General features: G+C 39.5%; 2 protein-coding genes across 2 annotated transcripts; one reads left to right on the top strand and one right to left on the bottom strand.

Annotated features, from left to right (window-relative positions):
• Nucleotides 1-523: 523 nt before the first annotated feature.
• LOC104450372 (probable cellulose synthase A catalytic subunit 5 [UDP-forming]) lies at nt 524-5,888 on the bottom strand. The gene is given in 14 exon segments (NM_001302719.1): nt 524-1,549; nt 1,670-2,020; nt 2,107-2,297; nt 2,552-2,837; nt 2,942-3,154; nt 3,244-3,369; nt 3,454-3,591; nt 3,677-4,022; nt 4,108-4,374; nt 4,573-4,747; nt 4,887-5,007; nt 5,128-5,345; nt 5,439-5,634; nt 5,761-5,888. Coding segments are annotated over 14 exon segments (3,294 nt in total). The 5' UTR covers nt 5,842-5,888; the 3' UTR covers nt 524-964.
• A 12,945-nt stretch (nt 5,889-18,833) lies between these two features.
• LOC104450371 (uncharacterized protein At1g76660) lies at nt 18,834-23,510 on the top strand. The gene is made up of 3 exons (XM_010064893.3): nt 18,834-19,279; nt 20,908-22,092; nt 22,961-23,510. Exons 1-2 carry the CDS (start codon nt 19,223-19,225, stop codon nt 21,997-21,999), a joined length of 1,149 nt encoding a protein of 382 aa, XP_010063195.2. The 5' UTR covers nt 18,834-19,222; the 3' UTR covers nt 22,000-22,092; nt 22,961-23,510.
• Nucleotides 23,511-23,838: the final 328 nt, after the last annotated feature.

Below are 23,838 nucleotides of genomic sequence, written 5' to 3'. Positions count from 1 at the left end.
ACAGAAACTCTTTTGTTCCTGAGGAGAATCTGAAAAATGGCAATGGTTTGCAATGCACTTGGAGCAATAAGATGTTAAGTCAGGTCACTTAAATATTTAACAACCAATCAAAACCGTCGCAACACCTACTGAGGCAAAAAGAAAATTGAACTTCTTCCCTCTGATCTTTCGACGAACTTTTTACAGCTCTACTGTTCTTGAGGAGAATCTAAAAAATGGCATGGTTCGCAATGCACTCGTAGTAATAAGATATACAGTCTTGTCTCTTACATATGTAAGCAATCAAAACCGTTTCTGTCGCCAAAGGAAAATTGAAAATTTTCCTTTGATCTTTCAACCGACTTTTGCAGCTCTATTGTTCTTGAGGAGAATCTAAAAAATGGCATGGTTTGCAATGCACTCGTAGTAATAAGTACAGTCAGGTCTCTTAAATATGTAAGCAATCAAAACCGTTTGTGGCCAAAGAAAATTGAACTTTTCCCTTTGATCTTTCAACAGCAAAAAGCCATGCATGGCCACATTAAGCAGCATCAACTGAGGGACGATGCCCCGTATATAATACATGCTCACAATTTCGGCTGAGTTACACTTACACAGGGGGAGAGAGAGGGAGGGAGAGAGAGAGATTATGAGATGATAATACACATTATACTGTGGTTCACGCCACCTCCTCATCCTAGAAAAGAAAAAAATTATGAACCAAATAAAGAATCAAGAAGCAGTGTCACAGTCCTTTCCGACAATCTCCCAGCTGTTGCAAAAGAGCAGCAAAGTTGGTTTTTGTAGCCCTTCAGAGTGTTGCGGTCAAATGGAGAGGCGGAGTTGCGGAAACAGTGACGTCCAAACATGCCCTTTATTTGCATTGCAGACGGCACCACACCAAATGTATTCTTTCTGTATCCTTACGATAAATAACCCATAAACAAATCCTACTGACCAAATGTTCCAGGAATCAGACACTCTGCTAATTACAGTCCAACCCGCATTCTTCCAAAAGCGGTCCGTCCGACTTGGCCAAGAATGGATCGATACGTACCCACAGAAGGGAGAAGATGGAAGCGAGCAAGATTGACCACACGATGATGATTGTAGGAGTCCTGTTTTGCCGTCCAAGCAGACCCTTTAGGAAAGGATACAAGTGGACAATCACCCAGAAGGCAAAGAATAGCTTCCCGAAGAGAGGACCCCAGGACTCGTAACCGTTGTTTATTGCATTTGATACGCCAGCTACAACACCAATCAGGTTTATTATAAGCAATGTGGTTGGCGGAATGAGCAAGGTGGTCCATTTGAACGCATAAAGTTCAGAGAACTCCTTGTCATCCCCACCCTTTGATGTCACAGTGAAGTTCGTGTCAACACCAGCCAGAACCTTCAAAAGCCCCTGAAAAACTGCAAAGAGATGTGCTGAAACTCCTCCGATGACCCAGAACTGTTCGTTCCTCCACCATTCCTCTATTCCGACCCCACTCCATCGCATTTCCAGGATACTTGTCGCGAAAATGCAAATGAAAAGTGACAGAAACCACAGACTAGCCACATTGCTCAGCTGCAACAGGGACAAGAAACAAAGACAATATAAGATCTTTTGCCTGGAACATCATCAATTGTACGATATAAAAGCAATAATTGAAAAAAAGAAAAGAAAAAGGAAAATCTAATAGCCTACCTCTGGCGTGATGAATTTCCCAGTAAGCAAGCACACAGCAGGCAAAGTACAGTATGCCAACAGAGGGATTGATGTCCAGGGGTATACTGTGGCGTTTATGTAAGATAATCGCTCTAACCATTTCAAACCACCTCCATAACCATACCAAAGGGGACAATGCCTGCTTAAGAAGATCTCAATGGAACCAAGAGCCCAACGAAGGACCTGGTGGAGACGGTCGGAAAGATTAATGGGAGCAGATCCTTTAAAAGCGGGTCTTGCAGGGATGCAGTAGATGGAACGCCATCCATGGCAGTGCATTTTAAAGCCTGTCAATATATCTTCTGTAACTGAACCATATATCCATCCGACCTGTATATGATGAAAGTTCAGCCAACTCTGAGAGACAATAATTGTTTCAGAGAATCACATGAAGAGAGCATTTACACTACACTTACCTCTTTTCCCCACTCAGTTTTATCTTCGTAGCCGCAGCTGATGACATGGATAGCTTCTTTTAGCAAAGATGCAGGGCTCGTGCCTTTCAGTGTTCCTCCATCCTCTAGCAATGTCGATGCGACGAAGACTGAGGATTGCCCAAACTTCTTTTCAAGCTTATGCTGAGGCGTGGGATTTTCAGATTCAATTACTGCATAAGAAAACATGAATGTTTTGATGACTAAGTAAAAGAACTAGTCTTAAAAATGACATAGGAAGCAAAATTGGTTAAGTCCGAATTGGAACAGATGTTAACTGGGAAGCAACCCAATAGAAAACAAGCTTTTGGAAGAATAAAAAGATTTCACCGATTGATGCCAAAATTGAGAGGCACATTTAAAGATAGAAAAAGGTAGACCGACAGTAGACAATTAAGTGGGACTTCATGCAAAAGCAGAATCTCACCTTCAATGCCCTCTTCGATACCTTCCAAAGGTGGTGGAGTACCTGCATCTTTTTTTTTAAAAAATCTCTTCTTCAGTTCGGTCTTAGGCTTGGTAGTCTTCTTCTTCTTCTTCGTCCCAGAGCAACAGCACCCACAACAGCACCACTTTGGCAAGCAGTTGCAAGTTCTGGTCGGTGGCTTCTTTGCTTTCGGAGCATCATAACCATAGAGTGCCAGCCTTCTGAATACACAACCAGTCCCAACATAAATAGGACCTTGAATGCCATCCAGACCTTTCATGTTAATCTGAAAGAGAGAAATTTCTCCGTCAAATCTTCTTGCACAGAAGTAATGATAGGGTATGTGCAATGGACATAAGGCAATTCAATGGCTGATAATTGCATGCTTACATCGAAAAACACGGTGTTCCGATTGGCATATCGATCGTGCCTATCTATACCGTCGAATCTTTGAGGGAACTGGACGTAGCACACTCTTTTTCCAATAAGTGGGTCCATCATGAAGCACATTGCCTCCCTAATAGCCTTACTATTATTGAAGTAGTGATCACAATCCAGATTCAAAAGATAAGGCGCATTTGTAAGCACAGCGGAGACCCTGACCTGTTAGACAAACAAAAGTTCACAGAAAGGTCAATGGAGAGAGCAGAAAAGGGGGTTTACCAACTAAGGTGGATTCTTATGACACTTACCAAAGCATTCATGGCTCCTGCCTTTTTGTGGTGATTATAGCCAGGCCTCTTCTCTCTGGAAACATAGACAAGGCGAGGTAATTCATTCCCGTCAGAGTCATGTCCTCCACTTTGGCCAAGAAAAACCTATTAAAGATAGCAGAAATAAGCAGTCAATCTCATCTCACATCAACAAAGAGTTCTAAAACTGAAAATGACAACTTTGCATACCTGAATCATGCCAGGATGATCACGGACGTTATTTCCAGGCCATGGCGTTCCGTCCTGCATCGTCCACCCTTCTTCAGGAACCTTCTGGGCTTTGGCCACCAAAGCATTTATACGAACCTTAAACTCCTCATACTCTCTCTGCAAACACAGCAAGAACAGAATTAAGACTTTGACTATCATCTGCAAAGAGCAATTGATAAATTAAATTTGGCACTTCTACTACCTTCATTGCTCTTCGCTCCTTCACAAAAGATGCCTCAACCTTATCTTTGAGATAATCTATCTTCTGAGCAAAATAAAACTCAGGTGCCCGTGGCTCAATGTTGAATTTCTTACAGAAAGGGACCCATTTTCTTGCAAATTCTGATGTTTCTGAGAGTGCTTCGAATGTCAGCATAGCAGCACCGTCATCAGAAACATAACAGGACACCTTATCAACAGGGTAGTCCACAGCGAGAATCGATAAGACAGTATTTGCCGTCACCAGGGGGGGTTCCTTCAGCGGGTCAACAGTACTCACAAATATATCTACTGGAGCAAGTTGAGAAGGTTGGCCTTCCTTCTCATACCTAAAGAACAATGCCAAATTCATAATTTTACAAATCCACATAAAGATCAGGCAAATAGCATGAAATGGAAGTCAAAATCTATTACCTCAGGGACAGTCTGTCGAGGTATGTCTCCCGGTCAATAGGGAGCCATTTCGGGAATTGATCCAGAATCCACGAGAGACCAAACCAGATCTCACAGATAACAGATATGAGCCACAATGCGTATGCATCGTTCACAGGATGCATTACTCTGTAATGGAAAAAGAATCCAAGCACTACAAGCCGGATGACAATGATCATTCTGTAGGGATTGATTTGGCTGGAGGATATAGGCAACTTTCTTGACAGCGGCTGTCTCGCCTCATCCATTCTGATTCACATTGCAGATGAAAAAGTCACGGCATTAGAGACCCCCGATTCCCAATCTCAACATATTCGGAAACTATGCAAGAACTAAACCATACATAATTGACTTCTCAAACAGGAATTGGCATATAATCTTCATGATAAAAGAGAAGACTGGTTTAGCAACACCACTCATCAAATTTGACAAGAGAACAGAACTTACAGTGGTAGATCTGGGTTGTCCCCATCATCGTCCCATTCCTTGCCACCTTTCTCGTTCTTCATCGTCTGTAGTTTCTCTTGCCTTTGTTTCCAACTCTCCATCCTCTCTTTCCAAGCAACGCTTCCATATCCATAAGCAGCCAAGTCCTTTGAAGGATCCATGGATCGAGGTTGCACTACAGAAAGGAGTTCACAGAACAACCATCTGTTATACTTGCAATTCTAACTGCAGCAGACTCAGATTCTCAGAGAAATTAAATCACTCAAATCTAAAAAGCTTAAGAAAAGGAACGAGGAAAAATAAAATCGAAGTACCTGGAAGACCAGAATCAGTGAAAGGAAGTGGGTGAATCCTTTTGCCACCTCCGCCACCGCCGCCTCCAGCTCCCATGTAGGCTGGCACCAAAGCATGGTGCTCCGGAGGAATATCATCAACCTATACCCATAATTCCATTTTCACTCACTGATTTACTTAGAGAAATGTCAATTAAGAAAGTGCTAAAGAGAAGAGGGAAGCTGTGAAGCAAATAAACAGAGAACAGACGGTAGTAAGTACCATTTGACCATTGGTGAGGAGTGGGACTTGGGGCAGTGGATGAACGTGAGACAGATCCAAATCCGAGCCACGGCCATAGCTCATATGGCCATGAAGCATTGCCTCTGCACCATATCCCTGGCGATCCATCTCTTGCCTATGCCTCCCATCAAAGTTGAACTCGTTCTCCAAGTCATCCACACCATCCTCTTCCTCATCTCCATCCACTCTTGCACACCCTGCGTCATCACACAAGTACAAAGTCCCTTAACTCACTGAATCGTTCATACAATTCTCTCATGAATTTCCAAGAAAACGCCAAATTCAAATACCCCTTAAGCGCTTGAATCTGGTTTTGCACTGAGGACAAATTTGGCTTCCCTCGCGCCGTTCGTACTCATAGCAAGTCCTGCAAATGGGGAACGCACACTCATTGCAGGCGACGAATAGCTCGCCGTCCACGGTCAATCCAACGTCGTCGCCGCAAATCTGGCAAATTTGCCCGCTCAACTTCTGCAACGGCTTTTGCTGCAATCCGAAAAACAAGAAGAATTGAGCAATTAAAAAGGCCAAGAACATAAATTGTCTTGAAATATGGAAAAAAAGAAAAAAAAGACACCATGGTAATTGCCGTTTGAGCAGAGTGAGACTTACTCCGAGTTCATTCTCGCGGCGGATGACAACCAGCTCGTTCCTGTTGTGAGAGCCCGCTACTAAACCAGAACTCACCTCCATTTCTCTTTGCTCTTACTACCGTTCTTGATTTTCAGCCCTTCTTAGCGAAAGAACAAAGAATACGAAAGAAAGCAACAGAATTGCGGTTCAGATCTAAGTGGCAAAGAGACTGAGGATAGTCACACAGAGAGATCTCATGTTAACTGTGAACTCGGAAGAAAGCAATGTGTCGAGGGAGAGAGAAGAAACGAAGCATGAGTGCTCTCTCTCTCTCCGTCTGTGAGAAATGAAAGCTGCTTCCTTTTCTCTCACTTATCATTCCTTGCTTCTTCCTCCATCAACCACAGCAAACAAATTAAAAGGGGAACTATTAATAATCATTATAATCCCAATCTCTCTCCCCTTCACCAACACCTACCAGTTGAAATAAAATAAAGAACACATTTTTTATTCTGCATTGCTAAAAATAAAAAGACCCGAATAATTGCTCTGCTCTTGGAACACCCCTTTCCTTATCTTGTTTACTGCAAGAAAACAAACCCCCTCGCCATTTTTTATTCTTGCATCGGGAAGACTCTTCCAAAAAAAGACCACCTTTTTCTATGCCCTTTATGAGTATGACCGGGTACAGTAGAAAGTGAAAAAATGAAAATTTCACTGTGTGCGAAGAAGACAGAGACTCATCAAGAGCGCTCCTTCCAGCTCCGCACCACCCATTTTGCTTTATTTATTCATTTGTTTTCCCTTTTCTTTATTTGCTTTTTTGGTTTGTGTGTCTGCTCATCAACTTCTCCGCCGACACTGCTGATGCGGCACTAGACGTTAACCTTAAACTCTAACAACAAGTAATCATCCAAAAGGCAAGAACGCCTCTCTCTCTCTCTCATGTTTCCACGTCAGCAGCGAGACGTTAACGTTCGACCACCTTAGAGTTAATGATCTCAACTGTTGAAAACTACCTACAGAAAGTTATCTCCCGGGACGGCATTTCACAGAGTTTTGGAGAAAAATGGAAAATTTGGGAAAAAGAAAAGCCGAAAAGAATGGAAGAAACCAATGAGCGCAGCGCTGTTGCAGAGTCTTGCCGATTCGGACAGCAAGAGATCCGATACACTAGCTAATCAAGATTACTTAATTAATCGAATAATCAAAAGGAAAAGAGAGAGAGGGAGAGAGCACATGTGGATATTAGGCGGTCACGTCGCTGAACGGTCTGCTAGCTGTATTTTTATGCTCCTGATTTCCTTTCTTAATGTCTCCCTCCACTTCGACCCCACCTACCCACATGATGTTTGTACGTTGTTTTCTATACCTCCCATCTCTCTCTCTCTCTCTCTCTCTCTCTCTCTCTCTCGCTAGCTCAAATTCATTGACTTTCTTCTCTCTCTTCGGCTTTTCTTTTCTTCTTTTTTTGACTTTTACTTTCTCTCGTGTTCCTTTCCTTTTTTTTTAATCCCTGCTTCATCTCGAACAAGAAGACGAGTGCTTATTCTAAGCAGATACAAGCTCGACCCAATGATTGGCCTCTGTAAATAAGCAGACGTAGATTTCTACGATGCCAACCGAGAAAAGGTTGCTTCAGCATTTCCCGTGAAAAACGTATAGAGAGAGAGAGAGAGATGTACTTTCGTTTTATTTTATTATCCGTGATTTCCTTGGTTTCAGGGTCCTGCAAATTCTACCCACGAGCTGCAGATTAGTAGTAGGGGTAAAATAATATATTTTTATATTGCTTTTTCTGTCTTTATTCCAGGGAAGAATTGTTCTTGGTTTCTTGTCTGATGTCATTTGACTTCTGCGGGAATTACCCACGTCCAATTTTTCCAAGGGCGTCGTTCCTCGAAGTCTCCTCGGTGAAACTTAGGACGACCCAGAGACTCCATGCAGTTCACATCAATGTCTACATTGGATCCCGTCGGTTTGTAAAACAGGCCAAAAGAAAATTCATAAAAAAAAAAAAAAAGGTGCTTTGTTTATAAAATGATAGAAACCATTTATTTCTTAACCAGAATATCAATCAAGCGCAGGTATGTCTGTATATTTAAAACCTCATTGGATACAATTATAACTCATTTGAATTTCCAAAGATTTTCGACATCGTTTTTGCTGAGTTTTCTCTTTACTCTTTACAGCATTCGACTTCTTCAATAAAATTTCCATTTTTTTACTTCTTGTTTCCTACTCAAAATTACGTACATATGAAAATACGGTCAGATCTCCAACCAAGTCGATGAATTTTATTTTTTTTTCCCTCTTTTCTTCGCATTCAAGATGGTATTATTGACTGGGCGCATTTAGTGCTCTGAGAATTGCGCTGCTGCGGGCCTCATGGACTGAGAGAACATTAAAAAAAGGTCAACAGATCGAGATTAGTAGTTGCGACGAGAGGTCACCTTCAACGGCACCATCCGATGGAAATAAATTGAATAAACGATCCAATAAAAACTTATGCAAAAAGTCATGACTCCAGATGAGGTTAAGTGCTGGAGACGAAGCTTCGACGGATTTCGCGACCTTGGAACGCTGTGCGAGTTTGTGTAAAAGATGGAGTGGGTGAGAGGTGTTGGCTGATTGATGGCCCCATCAGATTACTCCATTGGACATAACCACCAAAGTCCAACCCTAGGACGCACGCACGCATTAGGACAGCAACATCTGTGTTTCGAGATTGACTTAGTTACATACGCTCTCGGTTCTTCGTCGATGGGGAAAGATGGTTGGAGTTTTCGTTTTGAATCGAGCGACCCGAGATGTGATCGACCACCTTGCATCCTGTAATAATGCGCGCCTTCTTCCAAATTACTGACTCTGCGTCGTGCCATCCGTCCGTGCTCGATCCGGCATATCTTTTTCGTCATCTTGCCCGAATTATCCCGAGGAATCGAGACAAGAAATTATACCCGTACAGTCTCGGGCGCATTAATTTCTCGGAAGTAACAGCTTTGCTTTTATCGACATAGTTGTGTGGACTCGCCATTGCCATTACTAGAAACATGGATAGATCCGGGAATCGCATGGAACATGCTCTCCAGAACTCAAACCGACGGTGTTCTAGTTTTCGGCACATGCCCATTTGGACGGATCCACGTTTCGCCAGAAGAAGTAACCGACACGCTCGCGAGAAGATCATTTGCCGCCCCGACATTTTTAACATGTAAGAGCCAAGAGCAGGACCCTCGTAATTGCAAAAAAAAAAAATAATAATAATAATAATATAAATGGAATAAAAGCAAGAAATCAAATATATGATAAAACGTAAATGAATGCAACTGGCGGCGAGGGGGAAAGGAGAGATGATTAGGAATCCAGCTAAGGTGGTAGGAGTCGGTAGAGAAAGGACAAAGAGATCGGCTGTTGGCACGTCTCTGCAGCTGGAAATCTGACCATTTCATTTTCTCTCTTCTTCGACATAATAATTAGGGCTCCCCTTTTATTTTCTTTAATCTGGGCTTTCTTTTCTTAATTAATATTTTATATTTCTTATTGGGATATTGGCGTACCCACATAGAAAGCAACAGTTTATACGGCCTCCTTGTCCGCTTGTCAAATGTATGTTCCTAGTGAAATTAATACCGGCGTTCGATAACATTTTTGTTCTCAATAACAATTTCTGATAAAAAATGATTTTTTTTTATTCCATTCTTCGAAATAATTTTTAAATATTTTAAGTCATTTGCAGAATGTCAAAATTTCAATTCCTAAAATAAAATTGTGTTTGGCATTGTTCTAAAAAATTTTACTTCAAATCATTTTCCTTTAAATTTTTAAATATTTTATTTTATTTTTTTTTTTCTTTCCTTTCTCCTCTTCTTCTTCAAGGGTTGCCGGTCGTCGGCCTTGGGATGACCAACGACCGGCTAGACAAGGGCCGACAACCAACAACCCTTGAAGAAGAAGAGGAGAAATGAAAGAAAAAAAGAAAAGAAGAAAAAAGTGATAAAATTATTTAAAAATTAACCCTTGAGTGTCGCTAGCCCTCGCCGAGGCCGAGCCTTGGCTAGGCAAGGCCAAGCTCACCCAGTTGTCGGCAGCACTGGACCTCGCCCGATCAAGCGAGCCTCGCCAATGGCTAAGGGAGGTTTGGGGAGCCTCCACAAAGTTCGTCGGACCTCGCCAAACTAGTCGTTGGCGACCTGTGGCGGTGGGCGGCAGCAACAGCAACAATGGCGGTTGAAGAAGAGAAGAGTGGGAAGAAGAACAAGAAGAAAAAAAGATAAAAGAGAACAAATGAGTTGGCTTGATTATGAAATTGTTCATAGGAACAAAGAATCAACCTTTTTATACTTCTTGATTTTGTTCAAATTCTACTTTTAAGAATAAAAAAATAGAAATTTGTTATGGGGAATAAGAATTTTACTAAACGAATTTCTATTACAAATCTACTTCCGAGAATAAAAAAATAAAAATTGTTACTGTTTGGCAAGTTGTCAAACAGAGCCTAGATGATCGACCTCCAATCCAATGTCATTTTTTCCATTTTTATTTCTCTTTTCATTATCATCATCGTTCAAATGTCCTATAAAAAAGTTTGGGATATTTCAATGTCCTCTCTTCCATGCAAGTCGACTTAGAAATAACATGTGAGGTATGATTAACAAGGTAAACAGGCGCGAAAAGGGATGATGTCCGGCTTTGATATCGTCCAACCCGAAAGCTAGCTAGCAAAAGATGGAATGATTCTTAAATGATTATTCTCGCGTACAAAAGCCCAGTCGATCGAGGCTTTTTAATATGCTGATGCGTTATTACCTAACTTTTACATAAGGGAGGTCTAAATAAAATCATAGGCTATAATTGGAGGATGATGTCGACCCCGGACCGGTTGACGCTGATCGATAGCTGGAGTCAACTTAGTGGTTAAAGAAGAGTCAAATCTCCACTCCTATTATTATTGCCCTTCATAGCCGACAAAGCGGGTGATTAACGAAGAGTTAATTGTTCACCAGGGCTGCTGGCTTTTTCATCATGAGATGGCATGCATGCATACCAGCTAAACAAAGGAAAAATCACCTTCTGGATAAGGAAGCCAACCGGTGTAAAAATCTTCATAATTCCGCCAGAAAAAAAGAAGTCAAAATCTTCATAAGGTAGCTGTATTCATCATAAGCCCAAATCTGGCACAGACCTGGCTTTTAATTTTCATAGAAACTTACTTGTAATTAGTCTCTCCCCTTTTCTTCTCTTCCAAACAAATCGTGTGCAATAATTGCTGAATTTGAGAAAATGGGGCGAAATGCCCGCTTCTAAGGTCGGTTTCCTCGTAGTTAGAAAGGGCGTTAAAAATCTTCCAAAATGAAAATATTTTACGGGTTATTTTTCAATAAAAAATTTCAGAAAGAATCATCGCCGTTGCGCCATCATCAACAACCGCTTAGATTCACGTGTTCCATCTCCTTCCAACCTAGGTTAAATTAGAGAAAGAGGACGATTTGCCGAATAGAACGTTGTAATCATGCTCTTTAATTAATTAAAACAAACTTTGGGGGGCCTAAGGAACAGTGGAGTCATCACTTTCGAGCAGTACCGCGGAACCGACAGCCGAGACCGAGCTCTGCGAAAGAGATTGGGATTCCCTTTTTCCGAATTCCTACATTTTCTCGGAATTCAGAAATGAATAAAATTAAAGGCGGGGGGCCGTCTTTTGCCCTTTTCTTTATTTTTATTTTTGGCAATAAGTAATGATATGCCAAAGAGCATCGTGGACTGACCCGAGGAAAATTGACTCGGCAACGAGCTTAAGATGCTCTCCCTCGCTGCCGACACTTTCGCTTTGGCCTCGTGATTGCATCGTGGGTTTTGGTCGCGTGCGCATGAGCCCCACAGTGTGTTCCTGTCCCCTCCTCCGCTGTCGCTGTTGCCCGCCCGCCCCCACCGCAAGCAAGCATCCACCCGATTTGTCCCGGCACGAACCTCGAAATTTTGATCGAGCGGGTTACGGGATTTAAAATCGATTAGACATCTCGAGTTCGACTCGCATTTTTGATGTGATTCCGGATAATAGGGAGAGTTGCTCTCCTTGAATCGCAGCATCTTCTTTGCGAATGGAAGTCGGGCTTTTACAAGCGAATTAAAAAAAAAAATGTAGATGTAAAGCCCTACGATCCAAACTTATGTCGTAATTTAAATTGTGAAGAAATGGGTTGAGAATATATTTTCATAATTATAACGTAATCAAATTGATCGGGAAAAGAGAGGGGGAGAAAAGAAAGAGAATATGGGAGAGCCCACCACTTCGTTGCCATGTGCAAATTAAATTGTGCGTGCATTACATGGACATTAGCAAGCGCTTTTTTCCCTTCATAAATAAATCCGGACGGGGTACAAAAAGAGGGAAAAGGAGGATTTTCCCTTTGATTTTCTCTTTCTTTTTGTTTGGGTTTGTATTAGAAGTACACTCGGTGACAAAACGAAGGACACGCATGATTGAGATAGAGGAAGGAGATGAGCGATGGACCATCCTTTGCTCATGGCTGGATCATGATGGTGGGTGGTACATACAATACAACCGACAAGAGAACACAGAACTTCCACATGTAGGATGCAGGATTAAAGGGCGGTTTGAATTCGCATTTTGACATGAGTAACGGGGGATTAAAAGGGTGCGAGGATATCGGATCGAAACTCTTGTGCCGTGTTAAGAAACTCTAGCACATTCGACGTGGGAATTTAGCTTCCTGAGACACTTAACCATTTTAACTTATAAAAACATCTTGCTACGTTGAAAATTGGATGATCAACTATGTATTGAATTAAAAAGATCGAGTAAAGCTAAACATGTGAGACTTTATTTTGCTTTTCTATTTGTTATGTGATGCGGCTATCTCACGTGGGGCACATTCAACAATGTATTTTTAATTAAATGATTTTTTATATGTCAAATTTTAATTTGTTGGATTTAAGTTTCAGAAAATAAGTAATGACAAGGTATACGACATTTATCTCTTGTTGAATTTAAACTTAAAAAGAGAGGGTAAAATAGAGAAAACATTTTCAATTATATTGAATCATCGCTAGATTTCTATGTTATATCTATATCAAGTATAAATGTGTGAAACTGGATAAAAAGAAAGTCTATGGAGGATTTTACTTCTTGTTAAGTTCAAACTTTAAAAAAAAAAAAAAAATAGCGAGTATTTTACATTATAGTTTCATCGCTTATTTTCCATGTGGTTCCTTACAAGTATCTGCAAACAGCAAAAAATTTGAGCCAAGTAGAAAATTCGGCTTTATTGGCAAGCATAATTGTCCAATCAAATTACGACATGAAATCATGGTACAACAATAAAATTTGAACGAAGATATTGGTCGATTGCAGGAGCAAAATCAAATCTAACATTTATCCACAACAAATATAAAATGGGGTTGTTATTTAATTAAATCAAAGTATATGGATCAAAATTCCAATTGTCAATATACAATCTTGATTTGATCGATCAAGAGCAATCACTTGGATCAAAAACTCCTCTCGTCATCTCTATAAATAGGAGAGCTCTCCATAAAGGGAGACTTTTAAAATATGTGAAGTTGCTTCAAGAAGTTCTTGAATATTAAAGATCTTCAATGACACGACACCATGTTGGACCTTACCAGATGTTTGGATCATCAAAATCTCAACTATCTTATATTTGATATCGAGCCTTTGGGTCCTTTAAATCCAGTTTGTGGAAGGGAATGGACAATTGCGTTATCTAATTTGAGGCCAAGCCACTGAGGCCTTGAATTGTGCTAATAACAAAAATGAAGATAGCAAGCGCAATTTAATTTGAGATCAAGCCATTATGGCTCTTGAATTGCATTCAAAGAAGAATTAAAGTTCGTCCTGTTCGATGAGAAATTGAGTCATCTAAGCCCTTGAATTCTCTTAAATAACCATGTGGGTTCTTTGTTTCATTTGGAAATTAGATATTGCACCCATGTATTTAATTAATGTAAATTTGGTACATTGCTTTTTGTTCTTCAATTTGTAGATTTATTTTGTGCAATATTGAATGGTATAACTTTTTTCATTCAACAAATATCTAACCAAGAAAAGAAAAATATAAATTAAATAAAAACACATAAATTAAAATAAAGTAAACCGCTTAACAAGGAAAAAAAGGCAAAAATGGAACGAATGATATACATTTGTTCTTGACAAGTAAACTACTATTATTTTAATTATAACTTATTTTGTTCGAATAATTCAACATAATATGCAATGAAATTTACATTGAATAGAGAAATTCTTTAGCTTAACATTTTAATAATACAGTCACCAGTTTAATAAGTGAAAGATATTTGAGAGTGACAAACCATTAAACTAATGTTGCTAGGGGTAATTTATTTTTGGATGAGTCATTTCCCAAGAACCTCGATTCCAAGAGATTAGAACGAGAACCGAATTGGTTAGTTTTGATATCACTAGTTTTTGAACTTGTGAGTTTCGATGTAGATCCTGGTTCTACATGGGAATTGGCCCATTTCATGTTTTGGTTATAAACCAAATTCGTGTAATAAAATTTAAAAGTCACACCATTACCACAAATACTTTTGTTAGTTCAGTGGTTATGTTGTTGTCTTTTAATGTTAAATTTTTATGGGCGCAAAAGTAATTTTCCCTTTTTTATTTTTAAAGAGGCTTCGAAAGTGGTTAAACCTAAAGAACCGAATTGGTCCTAAGATGATCTAGGTTCACGGAACCAGGGACCTAATTGGTTCTCCCTAAAATAAGCATTGAATAGGTAAGTCTAGGCCAAATTGGTTTGATGCCCGGGTTAAACTAGATCCGGTGCTCACCCTTATACTAAATGGTTGAATATTGGTCATGTAACACAATTAAACCATGTGGACACAATTAAACCATGTGGCTTGCCACTAGATCAAATAACTTTCAAAGATGCATAATTTAGTGCCATATGACAAGAATAGACAAAACTTCTTTTAACTTTGATTCTAACTATATATTAGTTCTTTCGTCGGAAACTTTACACTACTTATCTAGCTCTCAATTTGCACTAGCATATCCATATGCATATATTCTAATCATTAGCAATAAATTACCATAAGATGTGATGTAAGATAAAAATATGAAGATTTTCGAGTAGTTTATTTTCTAGTTTTATAGAAAAGTATCATACTTTAAAAAGAATGAACCCAATTGCACGCTAGTAAATGGTTTTGTGGTTCTTATGGGCCTCGACTAACACTAATGGACCCAAACACCATCTCTTTGGGCCAACAATGCCATTAGTTTACATCCTTCGGTTATGTAAGGAATGGGCTCCATAAGGCCCACAAGCTCCTCTTTGTAGTCGGCTTTAGGGCTCACTAGTTTTATAGCCTCTTAGATTTCGCGGTGCTTTTCCTTTTCTTTTGGCCTACTTTTCCTTGTTGGAAAGAAAAATGGAGAGAAAATGATACAAATAGTTAAGGGTTAATATCCTGAAAAACCCCAAACTGGTACACCTGTGATAAATTTACCCAAAACGATTTTTTTGATCATAAAAAACCTCAAGCTGGTACACTTGTGACAAATTTACCTCGACTAATTATAAAAAACCATAAACTGGTACATTTATGACAAATTTACCCCAAACTAATTTATTCGGCCGCAAAAAACTCAAAACTGGTAAATTTGTGACAAATATACCCCCCAGTAAATTAGATTAATACCACAAAAAAATCACAAAAATTGTAAACTGTGATAAACAGTATAAAATCTTAAATTGGTATATCAATTAATTATTACGTGTAATTTAACTTAATAATTTAATAGTAAAATTTAACGAAAACTAACAGAGGGTAAATTTGTCACAAGTGTACCAGTTTGGGGTAAATTTGTCAAAAGTATACCAGTTTTGGATTTTTGGTGGTCAAAAAAATAGTTTGGGGTAAATTTGTCACAAGTGTACCAGTTTGGGGTTTTTCAAGGTATTAACCCAATAGTTAATGAACTTTGATCCAATATACAATACAGTCTCTAAACTTTAAATTTGTTTATTATGATTCATGGATCTTTGGTACATGTTTAACTTAGTTTCTCAACTATATAAAAATATTTAATATTGTTCGTGAATTTGAATTAATAGAATGACGATATTAAATATTTTTATATAATTCAAAAGTAAGCTAAATATGTACTGAAAGTCCAGGGATCACAACGAGTGTATTAAAAGTTCAAGTGTTACATTACACAATTGGCTGAAGTTCAAGAATTACGTTGAATAAAAGTTTATGAACCATGTTTCACATTAAGCCAAAATTCATGAATTATTTGAGCCAAAGTTAAGAAATGAAATATTGGTATAGCTCATTGGACTTTACTAGAAGAAGAAATCATATTCCTAATCCATACTTACTTTATTCGCTTAGAATCTAAAGGTTCAAAATTGACGAGTTCGTAACCGCTGCCCCACCGATAATGTCAAAAGTTAGGAAGTCCCTCTGACATACTCAAAGCATAAAATGATCAGATATCTGCCAATGCCATGGCTCGAACTTGTATTTGTGCGTCCGTGTTCGACGAGGCAGCCAAGTGGTCATGGATATTTTTTTCTTTTCTTTGTTTTTCTTTGACGATATTGGTTCTGATTTCAACTTTTTTCAAAAGATAAAAAGTAAAAAGTCAAATGCCCTATCGGTCTAGATAAGCTTAGGTGCATTCAATGATAGATCTGATACGGCCGACTTCATCGTACTATATTGCTTGCTATGGTACCGTGACTTTTTTATGCGCAAGTATATGGAAATATCGTGACCGATATGTGATGGGTTTGCTGCGACTTTTATGGAAAGATCAGCAGATCCATCATGACCTTGGTTCTTTTTAGCTTTAGCTGCGACTTTTATGGCGGCTCCTGGGAGTTCTAAGTTTTGGGTTCATTTGCTAAGTAAAGAAGCATTATACGAAGTTGAAATTACACATCTAAAAAAGTGAAAGTTAGGGAGGGAAACTTTTGCTATGTGCATGGATCGACCGCTGTAGGATGACGAGAGATCCAATCATGGGTTTATACCCTATTATGCTATAAAGCACCTAATCGTACCCGTGTCTATATTCTCGTGCATATGAACCACGAAATCAAGCCATATTCCGACATCAGGTCTAAGATTCAACGCTGGGGCCTGAGACCACTCATCCTAGACCAAGGGGACCATAGGAAAGACACCTACTTACTTCATGTTTCTCTATGCTTATATCAGGATGTAGCCCACCGTTCTAGTTCTGTTCTTTCAAACGGATAAAGGAGACAGAAATTAAGTAGTGAATACAAGCATGACGTGGTGATTTACAACAATCTACATAGGCATCGTTCAGTTAGGAGATTAATTACTGTATGATAACGTTAATGATTGTTGTTTTTTGGTGAACAAGTTCATATTCTTGATTGTGCTTGTCACCAAAACTTTCCAGATATCGAAAATTTAACAGTTTGATTGGTGCGATGTACTTAGAATAGTATGATTCTCACTTCCTTGCAGGGCCAATCATGCATAGAAAAACTTGGTAGGCTTCATTCGAGGGACAAATGTAGAAATTGCTTTCCTAACGATAGGTTTGATGTGATTATGTATAATTGATTTTCATTGCTACTTATTATATGTAGTGTTTAGAACTTATCACTTTAAGTCGTTGCCTTTTATGGCTTTAATAAGCATTTTGTGTCAATACTTAAAGCGTAAAATTAGAATTTCTAATGTATATTGCCACTTAAGAGCGCAAGTTATATAATTTTTTTCGAAAACAATAGAGCAAGAATATTATTAAAAAAAAATAGTTCTTTAGGCAATTACTTTAGTAAAGCGTGAAGTAACTCTATAGAAGGTAATGATAATATTTAAGTGCTTATTGATTTTAAAATTAGTAAGTTAATCAAGGTAACTACCTTTTTCAAAAGTCATGTTGCACTCTAAACTCATAATGAGAGCGCAATAATCTTGTAATATTTTTAAGCAAAACAAGGCGAACATTATCAATTATAAGTTCTATATTAGGAAGATTAGTGAAAGTCAATCTCAATAATGATCTTATAAAAATTAAGTTGTTTTGTGAAGTCGATCTTAGCCACAAAGTCCAAAGTTTTGTTTGCGTCAGCAAACATATTCCTATAATGCGGCAAAACCACCACTCTAGTCACCTCCTTTATTTCTAAATAAATCCCTTGCACTAGCAACTTCTGGGTTGCCTTAGAGGCCCCATCTGTATTGAATTTAATCCACCCAAAAGGTGGAGGATTCCATTTGACCAAAGTTAAAGAAGTGCCTGATTCACTTAGTATCGTGTTGTGCATAGTCAGAACTTTAATGATCTCCTTTATGTAAAACTGAATTACTTATACAGGATTTGAAGGGAAAATAAAGTCGTTCAAGAAAAGTGATGTGTTTATCCATTACCGAAAAAATCACACACCCACTTCAATAGTTATGCTCCAATTATGATGAAAATCCGATAGCACTTTACCAATGATATTTGAATTCAACAATCGCAATAAAGTCATTGACAAAAATTCTCCCAAATACTGTGATGGGATAACTCAAGTCATATCATGCTGACAATTGGACAATCCTTTTGAATATTCAATATCATTTCAACACGGGAGTCACATTTTGAGCAATATGTATTTCCTCGTAAGTTGCGAGACTAATGTTTTGACCAAGTCAATCGGAAGGAATAGATAGAGAATTAGTCCGATGCTTTGGCTAAGTATAAAAAAAGACGATTCATCTTTTTTTGACTCTTTCTTCTTGGTTCCACCATAATTATATTAATCTAAATACGCATTAAAAAGACCAAAAAAAAGAGAGAAAAAGAAGAAGAAGAAGAAAAGAGAGAGAGAGAGAGAGAGAGAGAGAGAGAAGAAAAGGAGGGGGGGAATGAAGAAGGAAAGGGAAAGATTGTTGAGAGAAAACTAAAACGTGACAAGAGAAAAATCTCTCCACCCGTCTTGTGCTTTCCCCATCGCACACTTCGAGTCCCTTTCGCTTTTGTCTTTTGATGTTGTGTGAGTTCCCATCGGTCTTTTCCTTCCGCGACGCTCCCTGTTTTTATTTTATTTATTTATTTTATCATCATCTTCACAACAACAACAACATCGTCGTACTCTAGTCAATGCTTTCTCTCTCTATCTCTCGTTTTACTCTTCGCGACAAAATCCACTCCACGTCCGCTTCCGCTTCCGCTTCCCTTCGAGCCTCTTAAGCGGAGGATCTCGAGCGTATGTAATCCATTCCCAAAACCCACGAAGCGATTCTCGAGCTGAGCTCTCGACTCCACGAGAAGCTCGAAGGTGGCTTCGTTGTTGGCGGTGGCAAGCACCTGCCGCGAGCCAAAGCAAGTGCCTTTCCTTCCTTCCTTCCTTCCTTTCTTTTTTCTGGGTGCCGTTGAACGGTTAAACGGGACGCGTTGGGATTGCACTTCGATCGAGCGAGTCGGTGAGTCGAGTTACCGCGTGGGACTGAGTGAATGAGCGGGATGGGTTCCGAGCAGATTAGAATTCCTCAGCCGCAGCAGCAAGAACGGGTACGTGCGTTTGAGAATTCTTCTTCTTTTTGAGAAAGTTGGTGTCTTTTTTGTTCGTTTGTTGTTGTGGCATTGCATTGGCTATCTGGGTCAGATCTGGGGTTGGGTTTTTCTTTGGGTGTTCAATTTTGTTCATTGTTTTACGGGTCCAATCATCTGCGATTGTCCTTTAGATCTAGTTCTCACACTATTGAGTAGTGGTTCAGAGAATCGCTAAGAAGTGATTGAACGACGGATTTTACGGCTGCTAGAAGTGAAGTTGAGACGAAATGCAGGCTTAGTTTTCTTTACTCGCCCGTCCTTTCTTTTTCATGAAGGAATTGCTTTGTGTATATAACATGGGTATGCCTCTTAGTCTTGATGAAGAAGGAGTGTCGTCGTATAAATCGGATATTGACTCCTGTTGTCGAGTTATCATCTTCAGATCCAGTAGAATAGGCCAGTTGGGTAAGAAATTGGAGTTGGGCACTGCTGTTTTTACAGAACGCAAGGCACGAGTAGTCAGTGTTCCTTGATCTTATCTAATTGCAAGTTTTTTTATTTTTTTTTTTATTTTGAAATTGTTGAGTATATACATATTCTTAGATAGCAACACCTTCGCCGTCAAGGCTTATGTTGAATTTATTCCTTTTTTTGGGCAACGAATGGGTTTTGTCTGTAAAAGTCAACTGAAGATACGAATTCTATGGACCCCTCAAGGAGTTAAAACATATTGTCGTTCAGCTTCAATACAGCCTCTGGTTTTTTTATTTTTAGAAATGAAGGTTACTTCAAACCATAGGTGTGGTCGGTAGAAAAGCTGCTTCTTGTTGTTATGTGAAGCTTCATATAAAACCCTTCGCAAGAGCTGAGAATCTAAAAGAGAAGTCCTGACTACCTCTAGTTAAAATTGTGCATTATTAAACAGCAAGACTAGCAACATTTTTTCAATATTGAATGGAGTGTCATTACTAATTTTGTTACTATATGGACTTCTGATTCCTCTACAGGATATATTTGTATGTAATGTTTACAGATGAGGATATCGCATTGAGAACAAAATTTCTAATAGAATGTGTCATTCAAGATATTTTGGAAAATAATTAATTTTCTAATTCCTCAAAGTTCATTGAGAAAATCTTCAGCGCCTATCTCACTACAAACTATACATATTCAGATTTGTCATAAATTTATTTGATAAATGCTCTTGTTTTCACGATGACGGTTTTAATGTCAATCAAACAGAGAGCAGCCTGTGCGTATTATCTTTCTTTTCGTGAGGTTGTCTCTGAAATCTTAGTTTTATGTACCCTTTTTCTTTTGACATGTCACTTTTGACGTGGCATGGCAATAGTCATATCATTCTAGTACTGCCTGTGGCAGCAGCACCTTTTCACACGTTAAAGAAACTTTCAAGGCCATCGCTGCTCATGTTCTTGAAGTATACTAACAAAAAGGTTCTTGTCAATTTACAAGACAAACCTCGTCAGGTCGGATACTTAAAGCAGAGCCTACTTTAGTAACTGGAAGGGAACTTTTCAGAGTTGGCCCGTCTTTCCTCTGCATTGCTCTCTGTTTTCTTTAATTCGGAATATATTGATGTCGAGAAATCTGAGATACTTAATTTCTGACATATTGAACTGCGAAAGAGATGGGGAGGATGCCTTGGTGCTTTTCCTTGTTTTGGTTCTCAGAAAGGTGGAAAGCGTATAGTTCCTGCATCTCGTATTCCAGAGGGAAATGCTGCAGCAAACCAGCCAAACAGACCTCAAGCCATTGGGTTGGCTAACCCAGGGACAGCACTAGTTCCCTCTCTTCTTGCACCTCCTTCTTCACCAGCATCCTTTACAAACTCTGCTCTCCCTTCAACGGCTCAATCACCTAGTTGTTTCCTATCTTTATCAGCCAACTCACCCGGTGGCCCTTCATCCACAATGTATGCCACGGGGCCCTATGCTCATGAAACACAACTTGTTTCTCCTCCAGTTTTCTCAACCTTCACAACTGAGCCATCAACTGCCCCTCTCACTCCTCCACCAGAGTTGGCCCATTTAACTACACCGTCCTCACCGGATGTTCCTTATGCACAGTTCCTTTCATCTTCAAGGGGCCTCAAGGGTGCCGATAGGAGCAGTTACCTTGCCGGGAATGATCTTCAGGCGAATTATCCACTTTACCCTGGAAGCCCTTCCAGTAGTCTGCGATCACCTGTTTCGAGGATATCCAGTGGTGGGTTATCATCGTCTTTTCCAGAAAGGGAGTTCCATTCGCAATGGGATCCATCGGCTTCTCCTCAAAGTGGGAAGTATCATGGAAGTGGTACTGACCGGTTATATGGGCAAGACAATGCAAGCTCCTCTGCAGCCGCTCACGATACTAATTTCTTCTGCCCGGCTACATTTGCTGAATTTTATCTTGATCATAATCCTCCATTCCCTCAAACTGGTGGCAGATTAAGTGTTTCTAAGGATTCAGATGTTGCTTATAATGGTAGCAGTGGATACCAGAATCGGCAAAACAATAGAAGTCCCATGCAGGATGCCGACGAAATAGAAGCTTATAGAGCATCCTTTGGGTTCAGTGCAGATGAAATAATTGTCACTAACCATTATGTGGAGATCTCTGATCCGATGGACGATTCCTTCAGCATGACTCCTTTGCCTCCAATAACTCTTCTACTGGGGAGACCCTACAGCCTGTTTTTGGAGGTGAAGAACAAAAAGCAGAGAAAACGCACATAACGTTGCTAACATCAAGAAGTCTTGGAGTTGAACCAGATCCCCTTACCAGACATGCACGCTTTGAAGTGTCATCGTCTTGCAATAATCATAGAGGTAAAGTCACTTTTCTTATGTCACGATATCCATCCTTTCTCCTGTGTCAGCTAAAGTTCGGCCAGTAAGGCATAGTCTCAGAAAGGGCCACTCTTCCATACCGTTTGGTTTGGAGAATCTTAATGAAAGAATTCTCCAAATTTCTGGTAAACATAAGTAAAATTGAATTGTTTTCATTTTTCTGTGGGCCATGGGTTTACCTACCCAAAAGCTTCCTTGTCATCTGTATCAGTATGAATGTACTGTACAAGTGTTTACAACTCATCGTTCTTCCAGTAACGCATATAGTCTTAGATGGGGCTGCTCTTCCATTCCATTTGTTTGGAAAATCTTTGTAATCGAAGTTTTCCAATTTTGTTGAAAAAAGTAAAGCTGAGCTGTATTCATTTTCTATGGGCCATGTGTTTAAGTACCCAAAGGCGTCCTCATCATCTGTATCAGTGTGGATATACTGTAAAGGTGTTACCATCTCATCTAGAATGGGTAGGAAGCCAATATTTTATGATCTGGCTGCTACACTCTGTAAGAAGGCGACAACCTCCATTTATCTGTATACCATTGAAGGAATCCTTGCTTACGAGTTAATGGCATGCATTAGGTGAGCAAGGATAGTTATAAGTCATGTTGTATTTTTAACTTAACAAATGCAAAGAAATGTTGCTTCTGGACATGAAAGCAACAGTGTCCAATTCATGATGTCCTTTGTAATTTCAGTTGAACTTTGGTGAGAGTCCAACTCATTACGAGAATCCATGTTATTTATATTCCTTTGCCTATGTAACAATCTTCATGTAACATTTGCTCTGATGTTCTTCTTGTAACCATACATACACCTGCAATTTTAACGCCTTTCCCTCAATTCTCTCAGAACGGAAACCGTGGAGGCCAAGTTCAGATGCACCTGGATTGAGTACTCCCATTAACCACACAGATGATGAGAATATTCTTTGGAGGATGCGATCATCCAGAAGTTGTCGAAAGTACCATTCAGGTTTGTCCAGCTCGGATGCTGAGATTGAGTATAGGAGAGGAAGAAGCTTAAGAGAAGGAAGAAGAGATTTTGCATGGCGTCGTTGATGACTGAGCTTGAAGATATTTGCTGCCCATGGTTAACTAGTTTCAAGATTTTAGGCCTCTTTTGTTACTTGATACTCTTTGGGATTATTTTCATATTGGTAGGTGGAATGCTCCGACCTCTCTGTCCCTTGTGCTTGATCATATTTCTGTGCTCGCGCTCTGTATGATTCGCTAGTTTATCTTCTGTACAAGTTACATAGGGATGCATCGGATGATACATATTTGTCAAGTTGTGTTGTAAGGTGCACAAAAGCATTTAATTTGCATCTCTTGGCTCAAATCTTAGTGATAGTCTGGCTGAGAGCAAAGATCATCTGCTCGAATAACCATTTCTTTCTTTATTTGTGCCTCTTAGATCCTGTAATCAATCTCTTTTTACTATATCTCGTATTTGACCATCTGAAAGCACTCCTCTGATGAGTACTTGTTTCTTCTGTTTCTTGGGGGCTTTGTGACAAAAACTCCCATGATATAAGTATTGGGAAATTAATACGTACTCTTCCGGATGAGCCCATGACTATCTGCATTCTAGTTATTGGTTACTGCCCATTTTTTATCTCAACATAAAGTCCTGTTTTTTGTGTTTCTGTTCGTGGGAACATGCAGACTGTCATCATGATCAAACTGGCTCGATCCTGAGTCAGTTTCTGTGCCGAAACCTTTTCCACC

This window comes from Eucalyptus grandis, chromosome 6 (assembly GCF_016545825.1).
Source record: "Eucalyptus grandis isolate ANBG69807.140 chromosome 6, ASM1654582v1, whole genome shotgun sequence".
In the NCBI taxonomy this organism is placed as follows: domain Eukaryota; kingdom Viridiplantae; phylum Streptophyta; class Magnoliopsida; order Myrtales; family Myrtaceae; genus Eucalyptus; species Eucalyptus grandis.
Note: the sequence above shows the minus strand (reverse complement) of the source record. Positions and strands in the feature narration are given on the sequence as shown.

Excerpts from the sequence above, each read along its gene's own strand:
- LOC104450371 (XM_010064893.3), top strand. The coding sequence starts at position 19,223 with ATGAGCGGGATGGGTTCCGAGCAGATTAGAATTCCTCAGCCGCAGCAG. Across the intron at positions 19,280-20,907 it reads AGCCGCAGCAGCAAGAACGG|AGATGGGGAGGATGCCTTGG; the intron begins GTACGTGCGTTT and ends GAACTGCGAAAG.